The sequence below is a fragment of the Cupressus sempervirens genome, chromosome 7, assembly GCF_028749045.1.
Source record: "Cupressus sempervirens isolate cs-2001-9-10 chromosome 7, ASM2874904v1, whole genome shotgun sequence".
In the NCBI taxonomy this organism is placed as follows: Eukaryota; Viridiplantae; Streptophyta; class Pinopsida; order Cupressales; family Cupressaceae; genus Cupressus; species Cupressus sempervirens.
In genome coordinates, this window is record NC_143124.1 from 857960450 (window position 1) to 857975579 (window position 15130).

Genomic DNA, 15130 nt, shown 5'->3' on the forward strand with positions numbered 1-15130 from the left:
ACTTTTCTGCAAATTCTCGGCTATTGAATGATAAATTTTTATGCCTTAACATATCTCAAATAATTGTTATGAAGTTTTGAGAGTCCATCAAGTAGAATAATGAAATCTTCTCCTTTAAACTATGTATATTTTTCAGTCAACATTTGATGAAATCTTAGATACCGTTTCAAAAATCGTGTTTGAAAGATCTACTCACCAATCCTGCAAAGATACAAATGACATATAAGAAAAACATGATTTGTGATTCATCTGAAAGACAGATTTACCTTGGTGTTTGAAACAGTCAAAATAATTTGTACGGGTATAGCAATCAACTTCTCCTTCCTCCTCAATGATTAAGTTGCAACCGGGTGGTGTTGCCTCAAATGTAATACCTAGATTCTAGTTTCAAATTGTAAAATTTATCCATTGCATTTAGAGAGTTGGCTTCAGTACATTTGGTTTTACATTCTCAGATTAATGGCATATAAGCCCATCTCCAGCTGATCTCGACTCTTGAACCCTTTATGTTTGATTTCTTTTCGAGTGGGTTTCTGTATCAATTAGTTGTGGTTTCTACAGGAGCCCACACAAAAGGAACAAAACATAAAAGCTAAAATACCAAAGATACACATATATCATGCAATGTAATCAACAATTTCAAATCAATAAAACCCACATTTTTTGTTTTGCACTCCTAGTTTATAGTTGGTTCTTTTAGTTGCTGATTGTTACATCAATTAGATGTTGTCTATAACCAAAAGTCGGCAAACAGAACAGCTAACAACCCATAACTATACATACACCATTTGTTGTAATCAATTTACAAAATCTATATGTATTTTTCATTTTGACTTGCATCCTTGTTATGTTTACCTTTTCCTCTTAAAGAAATTTGGCCACCTTGAAAAAAACTTTATTTTTATAATTTTTATGTGGTTTTAATTTCTCATTTTCCCCCTAGGTTTTTCCTTACTGATTAAAAAAATTATCTTGTTTTTGTTAAATCAACTTCAATAGTTTTTATATTTTTAATGAATTAGAGAGGGATCTACTAGGTCTCTCTGTCTCACCCATAAGAGAGAATAAAAAACGAAATCCAAGGATATTGTAATTCCAAGGAAGATTTTTGGTGTGAAGAGTTTTTATATAAAGGCCTCAAGCACGAGACAAAAGAAGAAACTCGGTTGATAATTAGACGCTGTGCTAATACCATGTAAAGTAATAGTTGTTTTCAGTAAAGTGAAACTGTGAAATGCATATCAAAAGTGCTTTAAGCAAAGACATATGAGGAAAAGATAATTAGTTTCATATTATTGTTGCAAGGCTGCAAAAAAGTTCAATTGTCCTTGAAACCAGTTCAGATGGTTTATTTGTATATTTTTATATCGTGGAACCCACCTTCTGAATATGGCAGCTTAAATAAGAGTAAATTGCATATAACCCAAATATCAGACTGAATAAACAAGTTTTCGTTGCCGGCCTAAATATTCATAAGGGCCAGCAGTGTGCAGTTTTAAAAGTACCAGCTCTCAAAATGGTATATTATTTCTAAATCTGAGGTAGTAATTGTTCTAATGCTCTTAACTTTAAGCATAAATTTCTGTCCCTCCAGCTTCATAGCATAAATATACCATTTTATAAAGAACTAACAATATAAAAAGTAAAACCATTTTGTAGGAAATTAAAAGCATGTTTAAAAGCACAGTGCGTACCTGGACTACATGTGTAAGTCTCGTTCTTACATGAGGTAGTGCTGACAGGAAAACTACAAGTGAATTATGATGCCCAGAATCAAGTTGGCTTGATAACATTGTATTTAGTTGCTCTTGTAATCTGAAAATTTTGTATTTTCATGTAGGAAGCGTATGAGCACTGGCACAAAAGTTCGTAACTTTCAACAGAATTTTCTGTTGAATGACAACATGAATGAGCTGCAGTAATTGTTCATTTCGACTTGCCATGTCATTTAGAAACATTTTCCACACATCCTCCAGACCAAACTGAACTGTGCTAATTAAAATGGTGTCAACTGTGATAGTTACCAGTTTTTTGAATCTCGACCAAAGCCAAGGTAGAAATTTTTATATATGCCAAAACATATTTAAACGGTGCATTTCAAGACACCATAACAAAAGAGAAAACATGTATAGCATTTTTTAATTCTCAGGCTCCTCCTTCTCAAGACATAAGGTCTAATTTATATAAAGTGTCTTAGATACTTTCACTTACGTATGACTAGACTAATTGTTTGTGGAATCTTTAGCTTGATAGCTGAAAGAGGCATGAACTGTTTGTGGAATCTTTAGTTTGATAGCTGAAAGAGGCATGAACTGTATTGAAATTTATTTAAAAGAATTCTTTAAAATGGCTTGATTGAACGTGTGAAATAACCAAAAAAGAGCAATCCTTTTCCAACTTGCTTTAAGCCAATTAATTTACCCAAAGCACTTCCAACTTTTTACCATGGTAAAATTAATTGATAAGAAGTGCTAAGATTTGAGAAGCAAGAAGTTACACCAGCACATGTAAGAGTAACACTTTGACGTCATTTTCAAAAGCACGAGGAGCAGCATAATACATTCTACTCCTCTCAGATCTTTCTGTGACAACTAAATGCACGTAGATACAAATTTGAATCAATTATCATGTGCCTTGAATGGTAGCTTTCATGAAGTGATCTATACAATGGGGTTGCATGTGATATTACATTGATGCCATGGAAATTGTGGTTGTAGGCATAGCATTCCTGACAACAACTAAATACTTTTGTGTAAAAAAATGCAGCACTGAAGGTCATCGAAAGTGGCAACCTTTGTAATGGAACCTTGAATAACTGCCTTGACGACGAGGAGTATAAGAACACCAGTAAGAAATCTGTTTGCATCTGTGCTCTTGAAGGCTGTGCACCAGGTAAAAGAAAATACGAACATCCTGGCCTCATCATCTTCTTAATGAAGGACTAGCCAAGAAAAAATAACCATTGCATATTTCCTTGACTAGGGTAAAAAATACTGGACAATCAGTTCATAAGATAAACTACAACTGATCACATTTCGTGAGAGAAAGAATCCATTATAGAAACAATTACAAAGATATTTGAGGCCACAGTATTGTCCAGGCCTATGCACAAAATAGCCAAATAAGCCTGCAGCCTAAAAGAATCTCTATATTGTATACCTACTTATTCCCCTATAAAATACTCTGCCATCTTTAAAAATATTTAACAAGTTAATAGGGACACTTGGCTGGAGGGCTACATACTGAAATTTTTATGCTACCAGCTTTTAACAAAAAATGACTTCCTCCAAAAGATAAAACCTAAGGGATTAATGACTGTAAATCAAGCAGCCTGATATATATTAACTACCTTGTACAAGAAATCTGTTTCCATTACAATACAATGGCAAGCTCAAGGCCTGGGCATCATCCTTGAATGTCGTATACTGCTTGGAAGTGTAGGTGAAGCAGCAGAATTCAAAGGAACTGTTGAAAATTCTGTATCAGCAGAATCAGACCACCGACTTTCTTTTGAAACGTGTGTCCTCAATGGCTGCTCAGTAGATGAGAATGTCATTGGAATGTCTGAAAATCCACCTGTTGAATGTGCTATTTCCTGTGAACTAAATGGAGATTTTAAAGTGACATCACCTCTGACAGATGAACTTGTACTTGTTTCTGAAGCAGTCAGAGCTCTTGAAACACCAGATGCAATCGCTTGACCCTGCATAGAGACTCCAGCTCTATCCTGTGTTTCTGCATTCTCTCTTCTCTCTCTCTCTTCAGACTCCTTAAGAAGGAAATCAACCCAAAGATCTGCAAAGGACTGAAATTCACAATATGTTATTTTTTTGGAAAGAAGAGAATAGTAATATGGAATTTCTGTAGCAAACATAAAAAATTGCAGGGCAATACATTGGCAGGCAACTAGTTATGAATAGGCAATATCATCAACAAAGACCAGCATAGAACATATCACTTATTGGTCATGGGATTACAAAACCTCAATAACAACAAAAAAGGATAGTGGCCCAGAAGCAAGCAAAGTTGCCCTGCTACATCTTATGAACCTTCATAAGCAGAGTACCTTGTTTGTGGACTCAACTTTTCAGATGAAATACAATATTTAAACATAAGTTATATATCACTTATTGTAACTGTCAAAAGTCTTACCCATTATTATTAACCAACAACTTCCGATTTCTCTTCTGAATAGTTATCCTAACTGGAGTTCTCTATGTTAGTTATTACCTGGTTGTCAGATGGTACTGGAGATGAAGTTTGAGATGAGCCACTTCCCATGATGCCACCAACAAGGCGCCCAGGAAAACCCAGAACACCTCGAACAACACCTTTGCTAGCTCCTTGTTGAGCAAGACCAATCCTTTGCTTATCTTCTTCAGAGAAGCCAAGCATACGTACCATTAGATCTAGAACCTGTGAATTCTCAGAAAAACAATCACAATCACAACCAGCTCATGGAAGAAAACAACCTGATTTTAAAAAAATACTTATGTTAGGATGCAGCACCTCTTTGCTATGCTGCCGCTGGAAATATGTTACAAGTAGCTTTATCACAATGCGCCTGTACCAGGTGTTGGAATGAATAAATTAGTTTACTATTAGTTTATACAAATGCTAAAATAAAGCAATTGGAGTTCAGATACTAAAATCTTCCTTTTCCTTGATATAAGCAAAACTCACTTATTTTTATATAATTCAAGGATACTTGTTTGATAAATTTACAGTTCAATAGAATTATAAATTGTAACCAACCAGCATAAGTTCTTTCATTAGTCGAAATTGGGACTAGGATTAATAATGCCTAGCTATAATACAGCCACTGAACCATATCTTGTCGCGGCTGCCCTTTGGTAACTAAGATAATCTGGGTAAATTTGACTCAAGCTGATGAGGGATTTTTTCTTGGATATTCTTCTAAGAGTAAGGCTTATAGATGCTACAATAATAGCTTGCGCAAAAATTGTTGTAAGTGCAAACATTGAAGTTGATGAAGATAGAGGTCTTCCAAAACAAATACAAGTAGATGCTCTAGATACAAAGGAGCTCAAGGAAGATAAAACAAGTGTAGAAGGAAGTGTAGTTGAAACAATTGCACATAAGACACTGTCAAAGACACCTACAGAGACATCATCAAAAGCCTCTGCAATGTCACCACCTAAATTTATACAAAGACATCACCTAGAAGATTTGATAATAAGAGGTGATGGACCAAGAGCAACAACAAGATTGATAGATTATTCAGAAAATGGAGATACATCTGTCAAAAATCGAACCAAAGATTGTTCAAGAGGCAAGTAAAGACAAATATTGGATAGAAGCAATGGGCAAAGAGCTTGATCAAATTGAGAAGAAAAGAACTTGAGAACTTGTTCCAAGACTCAAAGATAAGAATGTCATTGGAACTAAATGAGTCTTTAGGAATAAATTTAATAAAGTTTGCCAAATTGTAAGATATAAGACAAGGCTTGTGTGCAAGGGATATGCATAAGTTGGCGGTGTTGACTTTGAAGAAACAATTGCACCAATAATGTTTCTAGCTTTTGCAAGCTTCAAGAATTTCAAAGTCTTTCAAATGGATGTAAAATCAGCCATTCTGAATGGAAATTTGGTGGAAGAAGTTTATATGGAACAGCCTGATGGATTTATTATTTCAGAAAATAAGGAGTACATTTGCAATCTGGAGACAGCACTGTATGGGTTGAAACAAGCACCCAAAGAATGCTATTCTAGACCAGGCAAATACTTGCAGCAGCAAGGATACAGAAGAGGTTTTGTGAACAATAATCTCCGTCAAAAATGAACCAAATAACATGCTAACTGTTGTTGTTTATGTAGATGATATACTCTTTGGAGGCGACACTGAAAATATGTGTAAAGAATTTGCTACTACCTTGCAGAATGAATTTGAAATATCGATGTTTGGTGAGCTGTCTCATTTTATAGGTTAGTAAATATTACGGTCAAGTTCTCAAACCACGTGTGTTAAGGGAAATGCTGAAGAAGTTCAAGGTCGAAGACTGCAATCCTGCGTACCCCCATGGTTACAAGGGGCAAGTTGAGCAAGGATGATGAAACTCCTAAAGCCAGTCAAACTTTGCACAAGTCAATGATTGGGAGTTTAATGTATCTCATGGCTACACGCCCAGATATTATGCAAGAAGTTGGTTATGTGGCTTGGTTTCAGGCTGAACCAAAGGAGACTCGTGAGTGCAGTAAAGAGGATATTCAAATGTTTGAAAGGTACTATGGATTTTGGTTTATGGTATCCAAGACGTGAAGATTTTTTTCTGACAGCATACACAGATGCAGATTGAGCTAGCAGTATTGATAATAGAAAGGGCACGAGTGGAGGTGCATTCTGTAATATCCCTTTTTGAAATAATATTTTGTAAGAACCTCTGTGGTTTTAACTCTGACAAACACTGAATTTGTTTCAATTTTGGATGTTTGACAATTTGTTAAACACTTTGCATGAAACCTTTATTTCGCTGTCTTTTATTTTCAGATTGTTTTTGCTTACTTGAAACTGCTTCATGAAGTTAAAATGCTTGCAAATAATTGCTAAGATATCTAAGCAAAGAACTAAAATGCAAATGCAATTTTTTTTGCCTTATTGAATGCAAACATATGACTTCTAAATGTGAAGTGTGCACCTACAGCCAATGGACATTTCGTCATATAGTTGAAATGAAAACTAGTATGCTGATTATGAACAATACAGATATGAACATTACATCAAACATTTGGCATGTAACATTCCCTCTTATAAGATGTGCCAATATTAGCAATTACAACTTATTAAATGCAAATCAAAACCCAACAAACAACATTAACATAAACCATAGTTACGGGACTTGGACTCGCTTTTGACTCGGAAAGTCAAAATCCAACTCTGATTCAGACTCGACCAGGACTCAGCAAATCAAAAAACCCATGAAATTCAAAGATTTTCAAGGACTTAAAGATTTTTTCATGCATCATTTAGTCAATTAACATCAAATACACAATAATTGAGATAAATAGAAGCTACTTAATACTCATACACAATTTTGCATAGATCACACAAGTATAACAGCGAATTTCTGAAGGAAAAAAACTGAATAACATAATATAAAGTTAAAAATAGTGTCACTGTCAAATGTCTACAATATATGAAATCCATGGAATCAAAAGTCGAAAACATATATCAAAATATCAGCTAGAGTGTAGAAGACTAAGGTTCATAGTAGCCTATGCCCTCCTACGAATACGCCTAAGATAAGTCATGGAAGACTTAGATATTGAGAAATATGTTTGTTATAGCTTATGTGCGCATTGTAGACAACAACAAGACTCTCAAGTATGTCCATCAATTTGTTTGGTGAAACACAACCTTTAACGGTAAAAGTGTTTTAATAATAATTATAGTTGGCTTACAAAGTTTTGCCAAGAAAATGATCAAGGACATAGGCAGCAACACATATACAGGTAAGTCTGAAAGTTTATAACTTTATGTACAACACTAGAGAGTTCTAACATTCATGAACACTTAAGTCTAAAAAAAAAAAAAAAAAACTCATATACGTCATTATAGAATTCTAACACAAATATATGTAAATCTGAAAATATCTGTACAGCATTACTGAACTCTACAATGCTGAAAGCGACTTCATAATGAAACCCAGATAAGTAACCAATATTGGCAGTGAGCCTTCAATTTGGGTAACTATCCTTCATTTTGAGATGCAGGGCTATTCAGTTGTGTAATTTGCTATAACTTGGTTAATGGCATTTGAAGATTTAAACATTAAATTTCTTATAATATTCAAGATTTTCAGACATAAATTTGAAGATTTAAGATTTAAGATTCAATCCTTAATAAATTCCTAACATACAACAACATCATTTTCAGAATTAATATACACTGAAAAAAAACACCTTCCAAAAATCTCTTTGTAAAAAATATTTTATTTTATTTTATTTAAAAAATTGTGAAAGTCTTGGGCTTGGGACTCGGCGAGTCCACGTGGGCTCTGCTAGGACTCGGCCAAGTCAGAGTCCAGAGGCCATTTTCCTCGGAAAGGCTGCCTCTGCCTCGGACTTGCAAAGTCTCAGAACACTAACATAAACTCTTAACAAATGATGTTAGACCTGAAATAATATAGCATGCATAATGGAACCCAAAGATGAATTGCAGCTCTTAGAATCTCACTATGACCTGGTGCCAATGCATGCAAACATGGAATGGAGATACTTTCTAGTAAAAAATGGGCCTAAATACTTCAAAGCAATGCCTTAGCAATCAACGAATAACCTTATTTATCTCACGTGGTTTCTGTGTGACCTGCAGCTGCCTTATTTGTCTCATACACAGGCTTTAATGGCTGGGAAAAATAATAGTGCTGACTCATTTTTATTCGACGAATTCATGTGCAGACATTTTTTTAATAGAAGAACTTATTTTATTTTTATGTTTTAATATTATTATTTAATATTTATTATTAAATGTGTAATGTAACATTCCCTCCTATAAGATGTGCCAATATTAGCAATTACAACTTATTGAATTCAAATCAGAACCCAACAAATAACATTAACATAAACTCTTAACAAATAATATTAGACCCGAAATAATATAGCAGGCATAGTGGAACCCAGAGATGAATTGCAGCTCTCAGAATTTGACTACAACCTGGCGAGTGGCGCCAATGCATGCAAACATGGAATGGAGATACTTTCTAGTCAAAACGGGCCCAAATACTTCAAAAAAATGCCTTATCAATCAACGATTAACCTTATTTATCTCACGTGGCTTCTGTGTGCCCCGTGGCTGCCTTATTTGTCTCATACACAGGCTAATGGCTGGGAAAAATAATAATGCCGACTCATTTTTATGCCTGCCAACAATCACTGAAAAATATATGGATCCAAACCCTCACTTCACCACCAATTAGCTCAAAGTGCTGCAGACTAGAGAATTTACAATTCCTCAAGTTGTAGTTTTGAAACCCTTGTTTCAATCTCCTCTCCAACAAACAAAGTTATCAAATGCACAATAGAATGTCTTTTTATTTCTCTCTAAGGTTATTTTATAATATTTCCCTATGAATCTTCATTAGCAAGCATCTTTAATGATTCTGATATTTGCTTTTATAATAATGAATTGACTTTACAATATGTCATTAATAAAGCACTTTTTAAATAAATGAGTATTAATTACTCATTATCCTCAACATTATAGAGTCAATTTATAACTTAATTAATAAAGCATCATTAAAAGACACTTGAAATATTAATATACTTAAAATATTAATATCTCATTAAATACTCATTATTTTAATGAGCCGTCCGAACCAGGGAGTCAACCACAGCATCCTTTGTTTGTATGATTGCCTTACTAAAAATAGAAAAGATCCATCTCTATCAACCCCAGACTTACTATAAATAGTAATTATATGAAACTGAGCCCAAACCAAGTCCAACATGAGCCACATGAAACAAACTGGAACATACAAAATTCTAGAGAAGACAAGAACCTCCATTAATCAAGCCTTTGCCGTAGAAGACACTCTATCGACAATAATTAGCCTACAAGGGACATAATAATAGGCTAATCCCTTAAATTCTGATGCTCATGAAAATGGTCACATTATATATTTAATAATAAATAAAAATATTGAAAAAAAAATTATCAAAAAAATATCTCTGCACGCGAATTTTGCAAACAAAAATAAGAAGGGACCGTCTACATCTTGAAGAAGAATGGGAAGTCCAAACCAACAATGCTCACAATCGACTAAGCTAGGGTAGAAGAGGATTGGCAATAGTTTTGCACTTTTAGGGGAATGGATCCAAGAAGATAAAATTCATCGCCTATGATTAGGGCTCTCAAATAACCCACATTAGCATCAACAACAAAGGAAATCTGGATACTAGAAGAAGAGGCTCAAAATCTAAATTTGCAGCCGCTGAATATGTAGGTCGAAGAGGAATCCATGATCAAAACCTAGATTCAGTGACCCAGGACACACGATAGACCTCCAAGCCAAGGCAAACGCCTGGAATTAACAAAAACCACACCGCTCATGGGTTTGAAGATTTTGTTCAAGCTCATTTAAGGCAAATCCAAAACTTGAAACTTCATCAAGGACATACAAAAACAAGAAATTATTTGCTGAAGCAGAGGCTTCAAGTGGGCAACACAAGAGAGAGAACTAATTCTAAAAGCCAAGAAAATGTATGAGAGATAGTGGTTAGAAGAAAATGAAGTAACCCTAGGGCATCGAGATGAACCTCAAACCTAAGCTTTTGAAACTCAAAGATTAAAACAACAGACCCTCCCATCGAAGCCCTAGGTTTTCATACAACATATCAAATCCTCAAATTCCAAATCCTAAGGTTCAAGCTTGCAGAATCTTCAAAAATAGAAACGACACAAAACCAATTACATAGAGAACTTATGAAAACCAACCAAAGGAGCAAATTGAATTGTCATTGTGCAATAAACATACAGATAAGATAAAGACAAGATATGATAAGATAAAAATAAGATAAGATAAATTTATTAATGTCCAACAAGAGACCATGAGGGTCTAAGGGACTGCCAAGATATAACAAAAGAGACCAGCAAACAGTAGGAGCACCGAACAGTGTCCAAGGAAAGCAAAAAAAGAGTAAAGAACTACAACAAGAGGTAGGGATGACAACAAGCCACACACTAGTTATCCGTCACCACAAAGAAGAAGCCAACGATCGAAGGATAAGGCACAGGTTGAAAGAAGATTCTCGGTCTCCTTTGAATGTTACTAGGGGGACTTTGTTGCATGCAACTCTTGGGGCCCTCACGGAACGGGTGAGACTAGAGGAAGAGGGTCCAAGCAACCACTTGGAGCCTTGACTATGAGAGACCATCAAGAAAAAGGAGGTCATGAGCTGATCAATGGGTCATCTCGATGGGGAGTGAATCTACAAAGCGTGGTCCCAAAGTCTTGTAGACTCATGTAGATAGAGAGCTAGGCACTAATAGTCGATGTATCCGAAGAAAGTAGAGAGAGCGACACTCCCTGAAAAGGCAATAAAACCTCCTACGAATCTCGTACTAAATGGAGCAACGGAAGATGAAATGCATCTTTGTCTCAGTCTCTCCCAAGTCACAAAGGTGGCACATTTGGTCCTCTCTATCAATGTGGTGATCAGTCTAGCTTATGTGACCCAACTCTAAAAGAACCCAAAGAGATGTGGAATGCGTGGGTCCAATGCTAAGAGAGGTATGAAGGGCTCACAATGATCTTGTCCTAAACGTCCATAAACTGCTCAAAGTAGAAAGTCATCCTCGGTTGAAGCCCCCCTAGAGGGTTAACCCAAGTGGTAAGTGTTAGGATTAGACAAACAGAAATAACAATTACAAACCAATATCAAATTAAAATAAAGCACACAAAAGCCAACAAAAAAACACAAAGATTTAATGTAGTTCACCCAATCCCTGGGCTATGTCCACCAAACAAGTCCAATATTATCATCTAGTAATTTCAACTTGATTACAAACTGCAATCCCTTGCAACTCAATATTGTTGCGTGAAGCTACTAAAACATCATACATCATAAAATCCCTAACCCTAGGTCATTTTGTACAAGACTTATGCCATTTAAAAGATTAGGGCTAGAATATGTCATCCAGTAGAAAAATAACTCCCAACGCCTTTGCAATAGTAAATTCATTTTTGGCCTTAGGGACCCTGCCCCTCGACTTTGCCCTATCGTGACAAAGCGCGACTCCAGAACACCACCTTGGACACTGCCTTGGACCCCACAAGGGGCGCTACGCCTTGACCCCTATCATAGGGGTTCTGCCCCCAAATCCCCGTAGAAGAACAAAGTAAAGCATTAGGAGCCAAATTAATCTGGGGACTATATTCCAAACCAAATTTGAACTGGGTAGAATTCTTAGAAATAAATATTTGATAGGGCAAGATCCCTCCTCAATTTTAATGATAGCCAATTCCCACAAGGGACCAAGGATATGGAACTTTATGATGGAATGTAGACATCTCAGCCAGGACCATCGATCTCAGAACCTAGGACAAGGGGAGGAAGCACCCTTCTAGGAAGATTCGTGGGGTGGCTAAGGAAAAATCTAAAGCCCAGCACTAAACACTACCAAAAATATTTTGAAAACCCAATGGGATAAACTAGTTAAATATTATGTAACATGATCCACGATAGACTCACATACCCAATGGAGCAAAAAAGATTTTGACATCACTAATATTCCTAATGAAGAGAGGAAATGATTACAAGAAATCCTTAGGCAAGAACTATTAGTTTCAATATGAAAAATTATAGCCTCGTATGGACAGGATCAAAGCAATGGTGATTATAACACCAAAGCTAGGTGCACTATTTTAATTTAAAAACATCTAAAACCCACAATTGAACTTCCCCATACTCTCTTATGCGATCCTAATTTCCTGCCCAAGGCATGTCTATTTGCATGGCTCACTTTAAATAGGATAAGTCTTATGGCAGATAAATTTATTAGGATGAGATATGAGGGACCAAGTAGATGCCCCTTATGTGAGAATAATATCAAAGCCACGAATCACATCCTCCTTAAGTGCCCTTATGTACTTCAATGTTGGCATTGGCTCTGTTATAAACTATGATGGAAATCAGCACTTCTTGACAAAATTAGGACCCTCTTCCAAAGTTGGCCCATTTTGCATAAAAAAAGCATTTTACAACCCGTTCGGATAATCTCCCTTTCCATTCTTGTATGGGAACTTTGGAAAGAAAGAAATAGAAGGATTTTCAAAGGCAAACATCTTCCTACAAAACAACACATTAATTAAGTTAATGCTAGCAGCATAGAAACATTGAATGTCCGTACCCTCAACAAACCTAGGGGACATGATCCATTGAAATAATTCCATTACGAATAAATGGGAAGGGTTAAAAATACCAACCTTTATAGGCATAGGGGCTGACAAATCGAATATTAGAAAAGAATGTAGATGGACACCTCCATCCAATGGTTGGTTCAAACTTAATTTTGATGGCACCTCTAAGAGCTATCTGGTAAAGTCAGGTATTGGATGTATCATCCACAATGACAAAAGGTATTGAAATAGCTTTGCTAGCACACCCTATTCTAGACACCTCTAACAACTTACCTGAAATTCAAGAATTGATTGAGGGACTCAAGCTAGGTTTAAGCTTGAAACTAAAAACCTTAGAAATTGAGAGTGATTCAGCTATCATTACTAATGCATCAAGAAATGGTCAAACCCCTAATTGGAAAATTAATTCCTTTTTAATTGAAGCTCTCAACTTAACTTCCCTCTTCAAAAATTCGATCTTTAATCATATTTACAAGGAGGGAAGTCGGCAAGTAAATGAACTTGCTAATCTAGGTGTGGAAAGCCTAGACAAACATGTTTCCCCGAATCTTTAGCTATCAAAGGCTGTTTATTTCATTAGTAATCCATTCTATTTCTTTTAGCCTATCAATGTCAGCACCCATTACTTGAATCATTTCCTACTTCTCAGATTATTAGATTACTTTACTCTTGGACACTAACAATTTGATCTTAGTTGGCAAAGAAAGCATTTTGTCTTGCAGGAAGTTGCAAATGTTGCCATGAAGGTCAGCTGAATGGAAAGTATGGATTGTAATAAAGCCACATGTAATTATATAATAAAGCTAAATGTAAACGTAAATCTAAATCACTAAGAGTGGTGATGTTGTAAAAATGCAAATCTGGACATGTATGGTTGCATTCACTAGTCCAGGGCAAAAGCTTGTTGTATTCATGAATGCTGGACTAAAAACGTTTCGGGATAAACTAGGAGTTTTCTTTCTCCACTCCCCTTCCCACCCCCCTAGTGCCCACATTTGAACAGGCCGTAAAAATAACATTTAATAACTAATAAAAACAATTGGGGCCAAGGCCTATTATTGATCGAAACAAAAAACAAAATATAAAAATAAATAAATAATACAATATACATGTCTTTTTTAAGTCTCTTAAAAGACAAAATTGCAAATGAATTCATAGTCAAACTTATTTATACAAAGACTAAACATTAATATAATTGATAAAGCTAGCCGATATTGAATGGAAAAATCCTTATAAGTACACCGCTATAGGACATCTAGAACTATAAAGTGATATTATGGCACGCAGAAAGAATAATATTATAAGGCTTGTAGCATTAATAAAAGCATTATAGAAGAAGCAAAATGTATTATGGAGGAAGGAATTGTGATAGATACCCCCAAAATCTACTTACAAGTATTCACAACTATATGGTAATTTTATCAAACACTTAGCTTGCAGTCTCTATTATTATATTATATGGTACAACCCTTATGGCTCTAAAAGATTGTCTATATCATGTTGTGTTTGGCATGTAACATAAATATAGGAATTGAAAAAGCATAACATATATTGCAGAAATAACCAGCACACTATGTTTATATTGATTTCTAAAATTTAATAACATGTGCAAAGTTGACACACTGAATACTCCAGCAATAAATCGGAACAAACATTGTTTACATCAAATAGTTGAGGGTGTGGCCCTTGCATTGACCTGCTGCAAACAATATGCAACTAACTCGGCTGCTACAATGAAATTGCTACAGTGATGGCTGCTACAGTGACGCGCTGCTACAGTGACGTGGTTGCTATAGTGATACGGCTGCTATAGTGACACGCCGCTACAGTAACTCAGCAGCTACAGGAACTTGGTTGTAGCTGGAAATGCACCCAATCTGCCAAATATAAAGCTGATAGCAATGAATTCCAAAGGCCAAACCCCAAGGGAATGATGTCTAGAATGTCACACGAGAGGATAGACGTCCTCTAATGCCAAGAACAGATCTGCAACTCACACATCCATTTTCTTCTCATATTCAACCTGCCTAACAAGGGCCACAAGCTCTCCTTTTCATTTTTTACTTCATAGAGTCGACCCACTTTTCACAAGCAATGTGGGATAAAGTGTTCTAAAATAAAATAACACCTTATGTCTCCCTTGGGCTTCCCTTTTCCAACACACAACCCAACATGAATAATATTAAAGTAACACTTTATTATTTTCACATTTAATTTAAATGTTACCTTAATAAACTTCAGGGATTAAAATA

At 35.5% G+C, this 15130-nt stretch overlaps 1 protein-coding gene across 5 annotated transcripts in view; it reads right to left on the reverse strand.

Annotated features, from left to right (window-relative positions):
- Nucleotides 1-2508: 2508 nt before the first annotated feature.
- The window catches only part of LOC149550157 (golgin candidate 3-like), a 167370-nt gene continuing 154748 nt past the window's right edge, over nucleotides 2509-15130 (reverse strand). For 3 of the 5 annotated variants that reach the window (XM_089793272.1, XM_089793271.1, XM_089793273.1), the window contains exons 14-16: nucleotides 4510-4564; nucleotides 4231-4416; nucleotides 2509-3805 (exon numbers count right to left, since the gene is read on the reverse strand). In XM_089793272.1, coding sequence (XP_089649398.1) covers nucleotides 3392-3805; nucleotides 4231-4416; nucleotides 4510-4564 — 655 coding nt within the window. In that variant the 3' untranslated portion in view covers nucleotides 2509-3391. The remainder of the gene's footprint in view (nucleotides 3806-4230; nucleotides 4417-4509; nucleotides 4565-15130) is intronic. The other 2 variants (XM_089793275.1, XM_089793274.1) reach the window with 1 other exon arrangement.